Source organism: Halichoeres trimaculatus, unplaced genomic scaffold, assembly GCF_033239565.1.
Source record: "Halichoeres trimaculatus isolate MK-OKI-2021-1 unplaced genomic scaffold, fHalTri1.1 fHalTri1_scaffold_9, whole genome shotgun sequence".
Taxonomy (NCBI): Eukaryota; Metazoa; Chordata; class Actinopteri; order Labriformes; family Labridae; genus Halichoeres; species Halichoeres trimaculatus.
The window spans coordinates 1,351,339-1,370,575 of record NW_027437188.1 but is presented as its reverse complement, the minus strand read 5'-3'; the positions used below and the strand labels follow the sequence as shown (position 1 = coordinate 1,370,575).

The 19,237-nt window shown below is 41.6% G+C and overlaps 1 protein-coding gene across 1 annotated transcript; it reads left to right on the top strand.

Annotated features, from left to right (window-relative positions):
* Positions 1 to 1,684: 1,684 nt before the first annotated feature.
* On the top strand, positions 1,685 to 18,793 carry crk (v-crk avian sarcoma virus CT10 oncogene homolog). Its single transcript, XM_074679940.1, has 3 exons — positions 1,685 to 2,238; positions 4,105 to 4,694; positions 15,216 to 18,793. Exons 1-3 carry the CDS (start codon positions 2,019 to 2,021, stop codon positions 15,351 to 15,353), a joined length of 948 nt encoding a protein of 315 aa, XP_074536041.1. The 5' UTR covers positions 1,685 to 2,018; the 3' UTR covers positions 15,354 to 18,793.
* Positions 18,794 to 19,237: the final 444 nt, after the last annotated feature.

Sequence of the window (19,237 nt, the reverse complement as noted above, 5' to 3'; positions counted from 1 at the left end):
GTATTCTATTCTTAAAGCCCTTGTGAAGGACTCAGCCAACAAGTATGATATTTTGAAAAAACAAGGAGTTAGCATCCATATAATCATCTACTCAAAGGTATGAAAACAAAGATGTTACAACTATAATTTTCATAGAAGAGGAGGTCCATGGAATAAATGGTGTTCTTTTTAGAGAGGCTCACTTTAAAAAGCCCCTGAAAGACACTGAGTTTTACTTACGTACTATTTATTGCCGTGAATTACCTCTGAATCAAAGTCGTACTCTATCATAATTTATTTACTTTTAGTGTGATTTCAAGATACTTTAGGCAGAGAACATGACCTACCTGACAGGAAATCCTGTGAACAGACTCGAATGTTGAAATTAATGACAGATTATTGCCTTGGAAATCCTGATGGAGCCTAGCTAACCACAATGCTCTCCGACTATTTACACTCCTCACTTTAGGACGCGGTTACACTGGCCATCCAAAACGTGCCGTGCTTGAGCCCGATTGCCCCCCTGCCGCGCTGCTCCCCAACTGGAGAGTACGGCCGGCGGTCACACTACCCCAATATGAACCAGACTTTAGCGGGTATCAGACACGCGCACAGCCCGCCTATGTCATCGTGAAGCATTTGTTTACATGAAGCGCGATCTCATCAGAGTCAGCACAATGAGACACAGAGAGCACTGCTACAACTTTAGAGACTTTTGGACTTATATTAAGTCGTTTTCGACCGACATAGCCCTCTAACACTCCCGCTTTGTTTAAAATGACTGTGGAGAGATGCGCTCGCGTTGATTATACGTAATGGATCGCACGCGCTGTCCGCGTTCTTGTGCTCGTGCATGAAGTAAATTGTGCCGAAGCCTACCTCTTCGAAGCGTGCCGAAGCACGGAAGGGAATCGTGCTTGAGCACGGTACAGTTGCGGTCACGCTGGCCATTCCAAACGTGCTTTACGGCTGAAGCGTGCTTAGGCATGGCACGGTTGGCCAGTGTGACCGCGTCCTTTGACTGTGATAACTTTTGGTAATGAAAAGCGTATGAAATGTTTTTTCTCAGTCCGAGTGATTAGTGCAGCAAAAAACAACAACAGTAGTTTACCATTTTGTGCAACAGCAATCATATATACCTGCAAACTCAATGCCGTGATGTTGTGAGAGTGCCTCCAACATGGTCGAGCTTGAGTTAATAACGTTATGTGAAAACTCCTATTCTAAAAAGGTTGATTTGGACTGACGCTGTGTTATGTAGCAAGGGCCCCCTAAGAGACACTGTAAGGGAGTTTGTGGTGGATAAAAGACAAGGTTTAAAGAACAACGACAAAAACCAGTTATGTAAACATTTATATTTATTTTTTCATGTTTAATAAAAAGTATCTAAGACACTCTGGTTAAACCAGCTTTTGTAATCTCACTGGTTTGTTGTCTTGCGAAGGCTAAATTATATATATATATATATATATATATATATATATATATATATATATATATATATATATATATATATATATATAAACAATTATATTATTATTATTATTATTATTATTATTATTATTATTAATAATAATATTATATAGTTTCGAATTAAGAGATTTTATTCAATTTAAAATAGAGTTTTTAGTTGTTATTTCAAATAAAGATTTCTTCGTTTTTTGAAAATTGACAGCGCTGCGTCACTTTACCTCACATCCGGTGAGTGGGGTCTTTTTTGTTTTCCCGTATCCGCCATTTCAGTTTTTGAAGTTAGTTGTCGTCGCTCGGTGGATTGTGCCTTTTATTCTGTCGCCAAATCACACTACATCGTCGTTGGACCCAATTTCCAGCCCCAAGGCGAAAGGGAGTGATTTAAATTTTTTGGTTCTGGTTCTGTATTAGCGGATTAATGTCCAGATTGCTATAGCTGCGGATGTTCCTGTTTACTGAGCGTGCTCCAGGCGCTAAAGTTTGTGTATGAGTTGAAGGCTTCGTCTGTGGAGAACGGGAGGGAGAGAAGGGAAGGCCCGGTGAAGCCTCGGCTTTGAGTGGTTATCATGGCCGGAAATTTTGACGCGGAGGACCGCGGCAGCTGGTACTGGGGTCGGTTGAGCAGGCAGGAGGCTGTGTCTCTGCTGCAGGGGCAGAGGCACGGCGTGTTTCTGGTCCGGGACTCCATCACCAGCCCCGGTGACTACGTGCTCTCCGTATCAGAGAACTCCAAAGTCTCACATTACATAATAAACAGCATCAGCAACAACCGACAATCCGGTCCAGGTAAGGCAGCAGAGGGTTCGGGTGGCCGCTGCATTTGGGGCACGGCGGTGACCATTCTTGCATGACTTGCACCAAAGGAGATGCGCAATAGTGCCTTCCTACTATCTGTTCAGTAGATTAGGGCAGGCCACATTCAAACGTGCTTATTTAATTCTCCGAAGACGCATCTTCATCTACTCTGCAAAGTGCTCAGACAGGTATTTCACAATATACGACAGATTGATTCTGCAAATCACTGCTGCACGTTTTGTCAGCACAATTCTCAGGGCTGTCATCAGGCGAAGTTGTTACATCGGGCCCCAGCATTACTGTCCAAAATAACCATGCACGGTTTCTACCACCATACCCCTAATATACTCTGACACACTGAAAGCTGTGACCATAACTCAGTGATACACTCCGATGATTAAGGATCTTTGATCTGAAGAGAGACAGAGCAAGGTGTTGGAATGATAGATGTATTTTTTTACAAACACCAGCATGTGCACAGGGGGTGTGTAATGCGCTTAACATGCTGCAAAGTTATACAGATTGCTTGATGTGTTCTGATTGACTCACCAATTGAAGTAAACTCGACCTTTGTGTGTTGTTTTCCATGTGCAAGAAAGCTTTTAAAGCTGAGTCTTTCCTCTATAAAACGCAAACATTAATCGTTAACACAGAGAAAATAGTATATCCACCATTGCAGCCCTCCTTAAAACAATGCCAAGTAGATTTAACTTAATAGTCTTTAAAACGTTGTCGCACCTGTTATTTTGTGTTTTTGTATGGTTTAACGCTTTGAAATTTCATTATTTCACTTATAATCAATTTTAACTTCTATCATAGATCTCAGATTCATCTAGACCATGATTTGTGTGACTTCTTTAGACATACAGTGGAAAAACGTATAACCCACTATAAAAATCAGATACAGTCTCAATGGTTTGGGCCTTAAATTGGGATCTCCTCAGTTCTTTACTGACTTTATCTTTGAAACTCTGAAAATGAAAGTGGATCATTTTAACTGATGGAAAAAAAAAGGGTTTTCATGCACCACCTGACAAAACATAAGTGGAGGGAGAGGCCCTGGGTAGTCTCCCATTTCTCCCTCTTTAACATCTTTGATTTAACACCCAGGTGGGCAGTATGTTTGGTCAAATAACGGACAGTCATGTATAAGTTCTGGTTTGATGATTCTGGTTCTGGGGGCAGCAGTAGCTCAGTTTGTAGGGACTTGGCTTAGGGATTGGAGGGTTGCTGGTTCAAGCCCAGCGGACCAAGATTGGAATTGGGCTGATACCTGCGGAGGTGTTGGCTTACATTCCTGAGCACTGTCGGGTGCCCTTGAGCAAGGCACCAAACCCCCTAACTGCTCAGGTGTGCACTGAAGGTGCAGCACCATCACTCTGACCTCGATCAGTGTATGTTTCTGTGCAAAAGTGCTGTTTGTGCATGTGTGTGTATATATAGCATGTTCAGAGTGGAAAAACAGAATTTCCTCCAAGGGGATTAATAAAAAGTAAATCTTAATGCCCTATTCAAACCAGGATCATCTACCTTTTGACCCTCTGGAGCTGTAAACGCTGCTAGCTTCACACAGACTTTGACCCAAGGTGGTCTACTATCTCTGCTGGGTTTTCTTGCGTCGGAACATTTTTGTTGTATTTCTTCATGCAGTTGCAAAACCCAACACAAATCTTTCTTTAGAAGGAACATGAATATGAAAGGTGGAAAGAAAGATTAAACTCGGAAATAAAACTCCTTCCTGCTCATTCTGGAAGTCACCTCCATTGCACTTGGTTTAATTTCAGATCTGTGACATTTAAACCTGCAGAGCTCGTTATGTGTCCCTAACTCTTCTTCGTCTCGTCTCATTCTCTCAAGGTTTGGCCCATCCCAGGTTTCGTATTGGCGACCAGGAGTTTGATGCTCTTCCTGCTTTGCTAGAGTTCTACAAAATCCATTACTTGGACACCACTACCTTAATAGAACCCATCAACAAGTCCAAACACACTTCCTTTATCAGCGTGGGCCCCGGTGCAGGCCCCCCGCCGCGCTTGGAAGACGAATATGTCCGAGCACTTTTTGATTTCCCTGGGAATGATGAGGAGGATCTGCCGTTTAGAAAGGGCGATGTTCTTCGAGTTCTGGAGAAGCCCGAGGAGCAGTGGTGGAACGCCCAGAACTCTGAAGGCCGGGCGGGGATGATTCCTGTGCCGTACGTGGAGAAGTACCGACCGGCGTCTCCAAGTTCAGGAGCTGGGTCCGTCGTACCCGGGGGGGCGCCTGGATCAATGGGGATGGTAGGGAACTCTGACGGCTCTGCAGCCCAGGCAGGAGGTCCTCTCCTGGGAGACCCAAGCCAGTACGCCCAGCCCACCCCCCTCCCAAACCTGCAGAATGGACCTGTCTTTGCCAAGGCCATACAGAAGAGGGTGCCAAACGCCTACGACAAGACTGCCCTGGCCTTAGAGGTAAGTGTGTGTGTGTGTGTGTGTGTGTGTGTGTGTGTGTGTGTGTGTGTGTGTGTGTGTGTGTGTGTTCGTGGTATTTTGTCTCCTATCATCTGGTGATTGTGAACTGCAGGAAGGCAGACTGTTTAAAAGGACACTTGGTCGTCTTCCTAGGTTTTCAGTTTTTGGACACCCCAATAAGAAAACTGTCACCAAGCTGAGCTCCTTGCACTTGTAGACTGGGTTGTTAAACTGTGCGGAAGCGAGAGCGGGACTCCCACAGCGCAGGTCATTGGGGGAAGGAAATAGTTTGTGTTTGGGAACAGAACCATTTCCTTTGGTCTCTCTGAAGCCAGGAGTCAAACAGAGTCGGGAGTCAGACTCAGAGGCCCTCTCTTCTGAGAGTGAGCTCCAGAACTCAGGAGACACACCAGTTAGCATTCATCCTTTTCTTCTTTGGCTCTTTGTGGTGTCTGATGATGAGTGGGTTTGTCTTTAACCTTCTTATTGGTCATCAAGAAGAAACCTTCATGAGAGTTTACTCTCTGACATGAAAGGTAGAGCCTTTGTATGGGCTGGTTTCTGCCACTCCTACCTGTAGCAGACTCTCCTGTCTGTGACCTGCATGTTTTCTATGCTCCAGTTGGCCAGGAATGACTCAGGAGGGTGTAACTGGACGGTTAATGATTGGCTTGTGTTTCCTTAACTTGGTGCCTACAGAGGACTCTGACTTTAACCCTGATCCTTACTGAACAGCACTTCCTGCACATCATGGAGCAGTTCACATGTATCATATGCTAGCTGTGCCTTAACTGGATGCACATTTCTTTTAATGAAATGAAGGACCTTCTATCTCACTAGACATTGAAACATTTGGGTATTACACAGTTAGAGGCTAAGTTATGTTTAGACTTTAAAGTCATTTTCACATCACATTATCAGAAATGCTACAGCACTTTTCACACCCTAACTCCTGACATATCCTTGACTAGGGATGCACGATAACTTTTTTCTTGAACCGATACCAATAACCGATAACTTTCAGCTTTTACAGGCCGATACCGATAACCGATAACATACACTCTCACACATTTATATATAAACCTAAGATCATGACGTGAATTCTATAAACAAAACCAAATTACTATTATAATTGCAGCTACTGTGTACAGTATAGTGCTTGTATATAACTTGAGTTTGAAACCATATTTTTTTTTTTTCTACTTATGTGCTGGTTCTATTCTTTGGTGCAACTGCTGCTGGAATCTGAATTTCCTGGGTAACCTTCCTGAGGGATTAATTAAGTTCCTATCTATCTATCTATCTATCTATCTATCTATCTATCTATCTATCTATCTATCTATCTATCTATCTATCTATGTACCTTAAAGGACTCTGGCTTCTGGTTTGATTCAAACGAAAATCTTTTCACTACAGTAAATGAGGTTCGCTTATTTTTTTCTGCAACTTAAATGTCGTAAAAAATTAATAATAGAGACACCAAAATTTCGCAAAACCTCTCAAATTTGGATAAAAAGTTTTTATGCTCTCATGAGGTGATTTTTCAGGGAAGTTTATCACAATATATGCAATGGAAACACCTTTATACCATATACTATACTATACTATACTATACTATACTATACTATACTACCTTTAAAAATCACGTCACTTTATCATAACAACGCACCTCCCTCACCTACACGTACGTGTCACAAACGGACTCTGGCGTTCATACTGTAACAGCTCTGATGTTAGTTCTGTGTTTGTGTTTTTGACCGTCAGTATGAAGGCATCATGACGGCTGTGAGCGGGTCAGAGTCAGAGAGCAGCAGGAGGGAGGTGCGGAGGTGTGTGTAAGATCTCACTCAGTGTGTCAGTATGTGAGCTGGAGATGATGATTTTCATTCAGTGTTTTGTTCGTGCCTATAAAGATGGCACATGTTCTGACCTGACACTGTATTCAAAACAAATTAAAAAATTAATTGACTTAGCCTGTGAGTCATGTCCAGCAAATTTATTGGATTTTTTCAAAAGTGTGTAAGTCCCAGTGGATTCGTTGCGGTCGGCTTTACGTTACTAGCGTCTTTAGCATCCCGGGTGTCCTCGTGCTTTCAAAACTCTGTCGAAGCGATGGTTACATTTCAGGTGACTGATTAGGTTTTAAGTATTGAAGCTGCTCCCTTTTCCTCCTCATGGAACTTTCCTGGAATAAATGTCTTCTTCAAAAACTTCAAAGAAGTCCGACACAGTCGACTCCATGTTTTCTGTTTTGAAGCCTCAACATGCTGTGCTGTGTTGTGATGCATTTAGGATGTGACGGAAAATCACGGTTCCAACGTTTGCTAGTCCTTCTTTCGGCCTTTTTAAATTTATATTTGCATTTTTTGTGTAACATGAGAAAAAATACTGTGGATGCCAATTCAAGTCTGTAACTGAGTCTTTTCCGACATGAGGGGGAACTCTTAAATTTTTCAGTCAAGAAATGTTGTAATTTCCTTTTTTTGCCAACGCCTCTTGAACGCATCACTCACTGCAGGCCGTTCATGTCTTACAGTGAGAGCGGGACAAAGATACACGTTATCGGGGCTAGCCGCCGTAATATCGGACCGATAGGAATGACGTCATAATTTCCCGTTATCGGCTCGATAACTATCGGTCCGTTAGTTATCGTGCATCCCTATCCTTGACAATTTCATGACATTGCAGCCGGGGTATTTTTAGGTTCTTGTCGTCAACACATGCACCTCAAAGCAGAAAAATGCTCTTGAGGGATGCGCTCACACAGCTTGCAATAATCTGTTTGATTTGGGTGGTTTTGGATGTGCCTTAGCTTAAGCATAAGTGACTGTCTCTGTGTTTATATCAGTACTTTGTGTGAAAGGACGTTTCAGAGTGTTATGCAGACAACAAGTAGGGTTGCACGATATACTGATACTGAGAAAGTATCGACACCCCCTGTTTTCAAAAAGTAAACAATACGACATAGTTTCGGTATTGATACTCCAAGGCAATTTTTCATCTGAATCAGAGACATTTTGACTCAGGCAACTTGTGAGTCTGCAGTCACCAAGCTGGGTCCTCTCTCCTCTCTGAGGAATGGGCGGAGACTTGTTCTCTTTCCAAAGTGTGTGTGTTGTTGTGAAGCTAAACAGTGAGCCAGTATTAGCTTAGCGTGTTGATGCTTGGTCGTTTTCAGTCCGACGAAGTTGTTAACGTGCATCTTAATTATCGGATCTCGTGCTGACTACCTCACAGTTTGATTTCTTAAGCTGCATGCAAACGTACAGACGACGTTACAGACATGGCTCCAAGTTTCCAGCGCTCCTGTGAACCAGCTGCAGCTTGTCAAAAAAGCCAGAGCACGGAGCGAAATTTGGAATTACTCTGCTTGCCTGCAGCCTCATAAGCTAGTACATGTTTCAAAGCCTGTCTATAAAGCTTACCACTGACACACACGGAGGAAACACTACAAACATGATGAAGCACCTCACCGTTCAGCATCCCCACCTGCTCAAAGAGCAAGAGAGACAGATTCAAACGCCGTGTCCAAACACAAAAGTCAAACAACTGTCAGTTACTTTGTGACAGCAAACTAGTTCACCACGACTTGTAGTTGGTATGACAAATAATCAGCGTCATAAACACATGAGCTGCAGAGCACATGCAGCCCTGAGTCACAGAGCTGTGTGGTGATGCAGTTTAAATCAGTGACAAGTAGTTTTCTAACTTTAACGATGATAGAAACCTACAGGAGACACTAAAGTGTTGCATCTGTAAAGGGGCTTAAATAACACAGGTACATTTTTTTAGAGTATTCCTGTTAAAAGGGTGCTTTTCAGTGTCTCAACACACACAGTGTGAGCTAAACTACAGTGTGCTGAGCATGAAAACAACAGATGGATGTTAAAGTCTGGCAGGGTTAGTTTACCTGCTCATCACTGTACAACAATTATTTTTTTCTGGTTTTCTATTGAGTTGGATTATTCTTGAGAATAATAAATGAGTTCAGGTTCCCTCCAGGAATCGATTCTGCATGTAATCTATAAAACTTGGGTGTGGGTGTGTGTGTGTGTGTTTTCTGAAATATTAACTCAATTTACAAATCTCCCTTAGCCCCACAGAAACACAAGCAGATGTCAGAAAACTCACTTGAGGCAGCATTCTCTTCAAGCTGTTTATTCTATTCGTTTTCTAATGTTTTAAGTTTGCCATGGTATTGATTAAGTATCGATATCGAAATTTTTTCAGGCAGGTATCGTATTGAATCATAATTTTGGTATCGTGACATAGGGTTGAACAATTTTAAGAAAAGATTGAGTAGCGATTTTTCTGGCAGATATTGTGATTTCAATTCGATTCACGATTTTCTTAAAATCTAGCTTTGGGATATTCACATGTAGGGCTGAACAATTTTAGAAAAAGATCTAATTTTTCTGGCAGATATTGCAATTCACGATTTTTTAATCATCAATAGTGATGGTAAATAATCTGTTTTCATCAACTTTTACTCCTAAACAGAGGCTTTGTGTTGTTGACCTGCTTACCAGCACTTTTAACATATAGATTGTCTACAAATTTATAAAACATAATGTGTATAATACTTGACACAACAGATCCTGAGTCAGTCAGGAGTGCTGCAAAAAATTGCTGCTTTGGCGATCTCAAAATTGTATTGTCTAAAATTGCGATTTCGATCTGAAAACGATAAATTATTCAGCCCTATCGTGACAACACTAACAACAAGGTAAGCTGTTCAAAGTAAAAATGTGACTTTCCCCTCCTGTGTTTACAGTCTGAGATCTTACTTGCTTTTGCTACTGTCTTAAAGTAGGGATGGGTACATTTTACATTTGAAATGATACTGTACAGATGCCTGGTACCTGGCAATCAGTATCAGTACTCAACAGTACCACTTTTCGGTTCTTCTGTGTGTGTTTATGTGGTAATAATTTTTTTTTTATAATAAAATCTCACATTTTTTCGATTTAACCTACTGATTTCTCCATATATAACCCTGCAATGCTGTATTTATGTCCAGTATGGAGAATCACATTCTCTTTCACTCTCTCACAGTCACAAGGATGTGTTTAGGTACCTTAACATGGTACCGTTTGATTTTATGCGAATAGCCACTCTGTACTACAGGTGGAACTCGGTAGGTTCTTATAAAAGTACCTAACTCAGTACCCATCCTGTGTACAAAGACAGAATGAACCAAGAGCTCATTCGTGCAGCTCACACAGGTACATTCTGTTTCAATGCTTGTGTATTTTGAACAGTGTCTGAACAGAAGCCTTTGGAGCCGGTTGACTCCTCAGTGACCGCAGATTTTTAACATCATCAACATCTCCACTGTCTGCCGAGCTGTAATGTCTCGATAATAGGGGTGTATCGGTACGTACCTTGGTTTTAGGGGTCATGATTCGGTACATTTTTGGTACAGTATGGAACAACGCAAAACCATTTGCTTTTTTAGCATGTTGATGAAACCGAAAACTTGCCATTATACAGCGAGGGGGGAGGCTCTTCAAGCTCCGGTTGGTCGTTAGCAGCAGCCATGATGCACAATTCAGACACAAGCTCCTGTGGCTACGGAAGCTCTTTGATATTCATCTTCTGATTGGCTCACCGTGAGACATCACATCCACATGATATGCACATGATTGCAAAGCACGAATCACAGACCACTTTCCTCATGAATATTAAAACGCCTTCCCTACTCAGCCAATCATAGACGAGTACTCATGTGAATATTAAAGAGCCATGTGCAGCGGCTAACGTAAACTTACTGTACTCGTTCGACTACAGCACCGTACCGAACCGAATGGCCTTATGGAGTGGTTTGGCACGGATACATATACTGTTACACCCCTACTCGATAAGGCGTACACAGGAGCCATGAGGCTCCAGCAAAGCTGGAGCACTCACTTAAGTAATTGGTTGTTAAACTGAAAACGAAGGGATTTCAGTCCCGCAAGCTAAAAAATTAGTGTGATACTTGAGACTTTCACGAAAAGCTACTAAGGGGTGTGAGACGAGCTATTTGGCATCACGCTGAACACAACTTTAATTGTTGCAGGGCTAGGTTATGTTTTAAAGTTTGAGCTCAAAAAAGTTTAAATGAGACCCCACAGAGTCCCGCCTGATCAAATGTGACTCCAAAATATTAAAGAAACATTTCCTAGCATGCTTCTGTCATTGGCTCTTGCAGGTATTCTGTCAGCGGTAGTCCGAGATCTCATACATCATACAACTTTGAACATGTTCCATATTTATGATTCCACATTAGGGGCTGCAAGGACCAATAAAGTGTTGCATTTACCCCACACATGGAGGATTATTTGGGCAGATTATGTGTTAGTTCAAGTCCTGAATAAGGTCACACCCCCCAGTGACTTACGGAGGACCATGTGGCCCTAAATCTGCCTTAACACATTTCTAATGTAGATGGTCAACAAAGACAGACTGGCTCGTGCCTTCTTCACAGATTTCAATCTTTGCAAAGGAAAACGGAAGACATGACAAACAGGTTTCAGCATCTCTCTGAACTGTTGCAGTGAAATGTCTCCTTGGATTAGCACTGACTAAGATTAAAGGTACCTTTTTGCTGTAGGAGCAGATTAATCCAGGAAGCCTAACAGGTTTTTGCGGCCACTGGAGCTTGGGATAAGTATCACATCCTTAAGACACTGGGTGAATTTGGAGAATTTTGCTTTCCAGTCAGCAAAGTATGAACATAAGGATTTATTATTAACCAACTAAAGAATACTTAAGGGTAGATTCTGTGGTTATGCAGATTGAATTACAGAATATTCTCAGGGTTTGTGATCATCTCTCTCCTGATGTCTCTGTGTCGTACATGGGGAGCATAAATAGCCTGACAACTCAGAGTATTTTGCGACCCAATAAATCATCCACTTGTCGTGACCCCTCTGTGTCAGCGGCTGTGGCTTTTTACATAACAGTGATAAGGTCTGCATGTATTTCACCATGTGAAGGTATCACTGCCTCCTATTTAAAGCCTCCTGGTGGAACATATCTGGATGTCCTAAGCCAATCCTAGAGACCCACCAAGGGACAACGGTGTTTCTACCAGCTGTTTAACAAGTCATTCATTATTAATGAAACCTTTAGTCAAAGTTCATGTTACATCAATGATGTTATATGTGCGAGGCTCAGCATTGAAGTCTACATTTCAACCAAACATTACACAGTTTTTACCTGATCATACTGGTTCAGGTTAGATACCACGTGAAGTACAGCTTACTCTTCCTCTTATTTTGCTATTTGCTCACAAACATCTCATATTTGCACACCTTGCTTCCCATCAGCACTTAATTTACACACACACACACACACACACACACACACACACACACACACACACACACACACCTGCAGCTCTTCCTCTCTCCCTACACACAGCAGCATGTTCCACCCTATCTTTTTCCATTCCTCCCTGTTTGTTTCAGATGTACACTGCAAATAGAAATTAGATAGAAATCTAATCAAAGTTTTATGTGTTATTTTGAAGGAAAACAGTTTTATTAGAGTTAATATGAGCCACATTAAGCTGAGAAGTCCAGATGTGTCTTAGGGTGTATTCACACCTGGACTGTTTGGGACAGTTGTTCCGAAACAGTGGGCAGCCCCCCCAGAAGTCCAGTTTGTTTTGGCGTATGTCAACACAGCAATCACGCTCGGATGCAGGACAAAACAAGAGGGTCGAGATCGCCAAAAATAGGTGGTCTCGGCTAGCATCCATACGCGCCCTGTGGCGGTTCCTGTACAGTGAGAACACAAACAGCCCAGCAACAGGCACAACTGACCCATAACTGTGGTAGTTGTGAGAGTAGAATGTGTTGTGCACCCATCAGAGCCCGTTTTTGTCTGTGGTGACGTGAGCCAGCATGTTTTCGTCTCAAGACATGCAACAGGATATTATTTTCCAGACGCAGTCTGGACTCCAGGAAAAAATGCACGTTGTTCATAAAGCACACACTGGTACATTAGCCAGATAAATGCTGTAATGCAAACTATCCACACACGTTGTTGATGCTCCATGGCGGGTGAGAACATGAATGAATGAATGAAGATAGGGAAACTCATCGTCTTCCGGGTATGATTTCTGACCAATGAGATAAAAAATCGATCGTACGTGACATTTGTTTACAACTCTGGACCGCAAGAGACTTTTGCCTTGTGAACACAAACGAACCAAGTGACAACCGCTACAATTGTATCGGTTTTGCCCCTGAATCGGAACAAAGCAAACGAGCCACAGGTGTGAATACACCCTTAATTCATATTTACAGACAAAAACAATGCCTAATCTACCAGTGGTTTAAGAAAAATCAATTATTTGGTTTCTTAAAATAATAACAAAGTCTTAATAGAAGAAGCTACACCAGTAAGTTGTTCTTCTTATCACTTTTGTTCCTCTGAGCCGTCAGCAGAGTAAACTTTGATGTAACGTCTGGCTCAGTGGACGCCTTCATGGAGGTGGACAATGTTGCTGCCTGCTAGTCGTCATGTGCTCCTCTACCTGTCCACTGAAGTCACACACATCTGCACCACACAGATGGGCAAAGAGAAGACTTGCCGGGTTGTTAAAAATCCACCTGTTGCCTTGAAATGTGGGGAAATCGGTCTTTGTCAGGTGACATCACATCCGCAAACGCCGCAGTGCATCTTAATGCACCGATCAATATTGTTTATTGTTGACAATTTTTTCAAAATATCTTTCCCTGGCATCTTTTGTCAGCATATCTCGATATGGTTTTTGCTCGTTTGGCTTTTGTTTTTTTAGTTTTAACATTGTATAAAATCGTAGAGCTCCTCACTGCCTCTCCGTTTACCTCTGTTGTTAACCTCTATTGTTTACATCCGTTTACCCACCAAAATGGCGGGAGGGGCTTGTAGATGACGTCACTGACAAAGACCGATGGGGGGTGCTTGTAGCCTATAGCTTTCAGCGGGGTCATCAAGCCACACTCTGAGATGCACCAGTCTAGAATAGTGCTGTTGTCTTCTCCACGTTTGTTAGACTTTTGACCTTTTCAGAGGTCTTTCTCCTCTTAGTGCACAGTACAGTCAGAGAAGTTGGGCCAAAATCCTCTACTCTAAAAAAGATAAAAAAGAAAGAAACAGACAAGAAGATGCAGGTTTCATCCATTGAGAAGAGGAAGAGAATGAGAAGAAAAAGGGTGATATGCGTTTTTCCAGATTCAATTCTTTTACAATGTTTGGGGTGCTGAATTGATTTAAAATGCAAGTTGGCAATGTTTCAATTTTTGTGGTTTTTAGTTTTCTCCTTTAACATTGGACCATGTGAGAAACTTGAATGATGATGATGATGACGATAACAGACTAAAACAGAAAAAAAAAGCTTGTGACATGTAAGCTAGTTTTTAGGATTTATTTAGGAGATCTGACGTCACGTTACTAGATAGTCAAAGAAAAACATTTCTCCCTCTGCTAAGGAAAAGAGGTGACTTTTTTTTGTTTGTGTTAATTTTCTTTCCAGCTTAGTCCCCACAGGAATGAGTGTGTAGCTGATGTAGGTTAACTCTCTGAGCACATCTGTCAATTAGATCTTCCAACTATTAAAAGCAAGGGACCAGTTATCTTTCAAATTGAAACAGGAAGTAGTTGTTGGTTGGTGTTTCTTGCTCCAGGTGTGATTGCAGTGATGTCTCATTTCTCAGCAATGTTTAGTTTCTTTTGACAAATTGTTTTCTAGAGATGGTAAATTCTTAGTGGACTAACTTTTCTTATTTTACTAGGGATGGGAATTGATATGATTTTGTCAATACCGATGCCCTTGGTGATTCTGCTTATGGATCTGATTCTTTATTGATTCCCTTATGAATTCCTGTTGTGAATTTTCTTGGTACAAAAAGTAGCTTTACAGGTATTCTGTGTCAACAACAAGTAGGCCATCTAGTGTCTCAAAGTGGTTATAGCAATGGTTTAAGTTGTTTGGAAGCTTTCCATAGTTATGGAGTCAGCCATGAGCCTTGCAATTGCCTGTTAGCTTTTGACATTTGAAATTCTCAGTATTTTTACAGAGTTGATGTGTTATAATTCTGTGAAGTTGAAATTCTATTCTGAAGCTGAACTTAAAATGATGTATGCTAACTGCTAGCATATCAATGCAGTTTCCCCTATGAGTTAGCATCAATCTTGCGCTATTTTGTTATTTTGGTAAATAAGGGGATTTATACCATTTCGAATGGTACTGAATATGAATCTCCTGAGAGAGTAATGTACATTTCTTTGTGAAGTCAGTTCTTCAGTAAAACTTAAAGCTAAAAATCCTGGATCAGAGTTTTCTAACTGCTAAGCTTAGCTCCGGCACAATTTAAAGAATTGATGAGGGAATCGTTAAGCACAAAGGCTTACTATATCAATGGATTGAAACATTTCTTATCAATTCTCAACAGGAACCGGTTTTTGATTCCCATCCCTATATTTTACTGAAAAAACAAGAGCATCTTGTGTGAAATGATGTGTGACCCTCTCTCCTTGCCTCCACAGGTGGGCGATTTGGTGAAGGTGACCAAAATTAACGTAAACGGCCAGTGGGAGGGTGAATGTAAAGGCAAACGCGGCCACTTTCCCTTCACGCATGTTAAACTGCTGGATCAGCAAAACGCCGAGGACGAGCTCAGCTGAGAGCGGACAGCCGGGCAGCAACCTGGACACTAGTATTGGACCCCTTCTCACCTCTTTCTCCCCCACACTCACCCTCACCCCCTCCACAGAGAGTACACTTTCATAAAGTATCTCAAACCATACAAACAGGCCTTTCTTTGGACCCTGGTGCCACATACAGCCTCCATTTCTCCCCCCTCTGACTCCTCACAACTCCTCTTTCCTCCACCTCTGCGGAGGAGCTGTAAACCACGCCCTGTAGATCCTACCCTTCTTCATGTCACCGTCATGAACACATTATTGACACTCATTCCTCAGGAGGCTCTTTGCGGTGGACTTCAGCCACTCCTCTTCCTGTGTTGGAGCCAGAAGATAACAACTCTGCAGCGCTGTGTCATTTTACATCCTCGCCCTCATCAGTCATCACGGTCACAGAGCTGCAGAGTCACCCAGTGCTGCATTCATGTCCAATGGGAAATCCAGAGCATGTTGAACAGTTTCAGGAAGGTGGGGTCTGCTTCGAATCATGAATGTATTATTATAACCTCAACACCAGACTTTTAGATGTCTATTGGTAACGTAAATTAGGGAATGGCTGTTTATACTCTGTCCTTGATATTCTACTTTTAATACATATAGTTGGGATGGACATCAAGTTTATCAAAGAACCCTTTCTCCTGAAATTATTCGCCAAACAACTCTAAAGTCAAATGATATAGACATGAAATGAAAATCAGTATCAGGATCTTTCCATTTGTGTGGATTTTGTCGCCCCCTGTGGACACTTTGGTCATTCCTTTCAGAGCACCAGTGATCCAGATTTGGTACTTTAAAGGTCTGTGTTTGGATTAAGTGGATCCAATACAAATTTAACTTAGAGCAGAATAGATAAGGGAGATAAACTGACCCAGGACGGCAGCACAAGGATTCCCACATCAGATTAAACCTTTTTAACCAGTCACAGGTCAGCTGTTATAATACATCCATGGTTTGCAGTTTGTTGAGTCCACAGAGTTTATGAAGTGTAACACCTCCCTTTGAATCAACAGGGTGAACGCACACGTCACGGAGGACTGTGTAAATAACTTCTCAATCCAACAAATGAGAGGAAAAGTAATGTTTCAATTCACAAACTTCACACTGAGTTTAGATTTCAGTCCATCTCCCAGGCTTGGTGCTACACTGAGCTACCACCTATCATCTTTGCTGTACAAAGAATGAGGCTGATGTTCTTTTAATTCACCATAAAAGCTGGCAATTAAACAATCCTCCACATTGAATGTCAGTGTATTCCAAACTTATCCAGAAATTTGAGATCTGGAAACAGAAACCTGTGTCCTAGAAGTCTTTAGTTTACAGCCTGGATCTCACAGTGTTCTCCGTTTGCTGGCTTCCTGCACTGCACCTCTGATATTTTTAGGTTGAAGTTTTTGTGTGTACGACTTGATTAAATGGACATGAATGCAGCATTACTAAAAGCTCAACAGGCCTGTGAGAGACGAGAACTGAGGGGCTGGAGATGGAGAACACAAGAACTTTATCTCCCAGATGGACACAGGACAGGAGGGAGCAGTCTCGCACCAAAAACCAAACACAGGAAACAAACCTGAGAGGAGTCTGGCAGCTTGGAACGCCATTGTGTAGTTATCGCCGTTGCAGAGCAACTCCAGGGAGGAAAGCCTGAGAAACTTGGAGACTATTACTGAGGTGATGATAAAGGCAACACTACATTCAACCTCACACACCTCCCACCCGACTCACCTCAGCCTGGCTCACCCATCTATTCTGACCAAGTACCACCAGTAGTCTTTTGTAAGAAAAAAAGAACATATTGTTATGAAATAATGTACTATGTGATTATCATTACATGCTAAGATATTGTTTTTGTTATATTTGTAGTTTTCTTCATAGCTGGTTTTTCTTTTCTCCAGTTGAACACTTTTTACTGCTGCATGTTGGGGGGGCTCAAGAGGGGCCTCATCCGTTGGCCTGCAGCCCTCATAAGGCCATGTGTGCTTGCTCATTCTGCATCTGGATGAAGTCGAAAAGGAGTGAATGTAGGCTGTCCACCATGTTAGTTCATAGTGTCTTCTCATGTTAGTGCTCAGCTTCTTGACTCACTGAATATACCTTTGGCAAAACAGACCCTCCTGTGTTCCCATCTGGTCAGAGTGGGGAGAACATGGTTTCATTTTGTACCTGCCTTTTTGTTTTCAGCCATTTTATACTGATGACTCCTTTGCACCCTTTTTAAATCATTTTTCTCCCTTGTGTAATCCTCTGCCTTCTTTGTTAAAGCCTCTTTGATGTTAATGCACAAGACGCCTCTTTCTAATGCTTTATTTCTACCTTCTGCCATATTTGTGTTACCAATCGATGAACCATTATTTTGGTCCAGATTGCCCTTTTCCCCCTGAAATGATGTTCCTCTGTTAAGTTTGAGTCTGTATTTTTTGTTGACACCTGACAATCATCTCCGTTGTAGGTTTGGGTTAAAGCTGGCGAGGTGTGGGGTGTTAAGCTTTAACAGACATCATCCTTCAGGAGTTTTAGCAGGTAACCTTTAGGTGGCACTGTAGTAGCATTTAGAGAAATTAAAGCAGATTCTGCCTGTGCTGCAAGAGGACATTGAAGGAGATAAATTGGGTTTGAAACAGATTGCACTTAATACTTAGCGCTTGTTAGCGTTGATTTTGCTCCTTGTTAGAGTTTTAAAGTCTCCTCTCTTTCCTGAACTTTTAACTTTACCTATTTTTTGACATGATTTATTAAAAAGAAATTTGGCCGACTTCCTGTAAAGTAACATTTTTGTTTACTGCTATATTTTCTACAAGCTCCATCTGTGTTTTTTTGATCAAACCATGCTACTGTCTCACTCATACACGTGCACTCGGCAGGTGCTCACCTTCATGAATCATCTTGAAAATTGTATTGCCAATGAAACCACCGAGAAGTATTTTTTTAGTAGCCCTGCATGAAGTCATTCATTTCCTTTTATGTAAAGGAAGGAGTGGCCAAAGTGCCAGTGGGAATTGTGTTGATATCAAAATGTGCCATTTTATTATAACACTATATTCTTTCAAGATGATTGACAAATTACCTTTTTTTAATTTTCTGTAGCATGTAATGTGTTGATATACTAGTAAATAAAGTCAACCCATGACAGATTATTGGATTGATGTACTGACTTTTACTATTTGTGAAAACTGTAAAGTCCTGATGTGCTGATGAGGCAAAGCTTTACTCAGAACTGCAGAAACAGACATCAAATCAAAAGGTTTTTTGTCCAGTGTAAGTGAAAATGGTGCGAATACACTGAACATGAGCCACATTCACCTGACAGATCCAGAAAATTGTAATACTTTTAGATATTATGAAAAAAAAATGACATCTGAATTGTTGAAATATATAATTATTACAAGAAAGTAAACCAGCACATTTGTCTTGCCCAGTGGCAGACTTTTTACAGCTATTTAGGTGTCATTTTTGTCTTTTAATGTCTTAAAAGAAGACATTTTTTTATTTGTCAGGTGTATGTGGTTCATAAAACTCGAACGCATTCAATAATAGTTTTAATTTTGTAGCTTAAAGAATACTAACTCATGTGAATGGATAGTGCTAAACAAAAAAACATGTTTAAAGCCTTTTTTAAGGAAAAAAAAAACAGCTAATGTCTAAGCACCTCATTTCTACATGAAGACAAACTTTTTGGCTGTTTTTCTGGCATCAGCTGAGTACTCAACGATAAATGGAAGGACAGGTCCGCGTTGTCACCTCCCAGCTCACAGCCGAGAACCAACACGTCGTCCTCACCTCCTCCGCCTCCTCACCTTGAGGGAAATCATCAAGCCTTACACCAGTGAGGTGAGGAGGAGGTGAGGACGACGTGCTGATTCTCGGGTGTG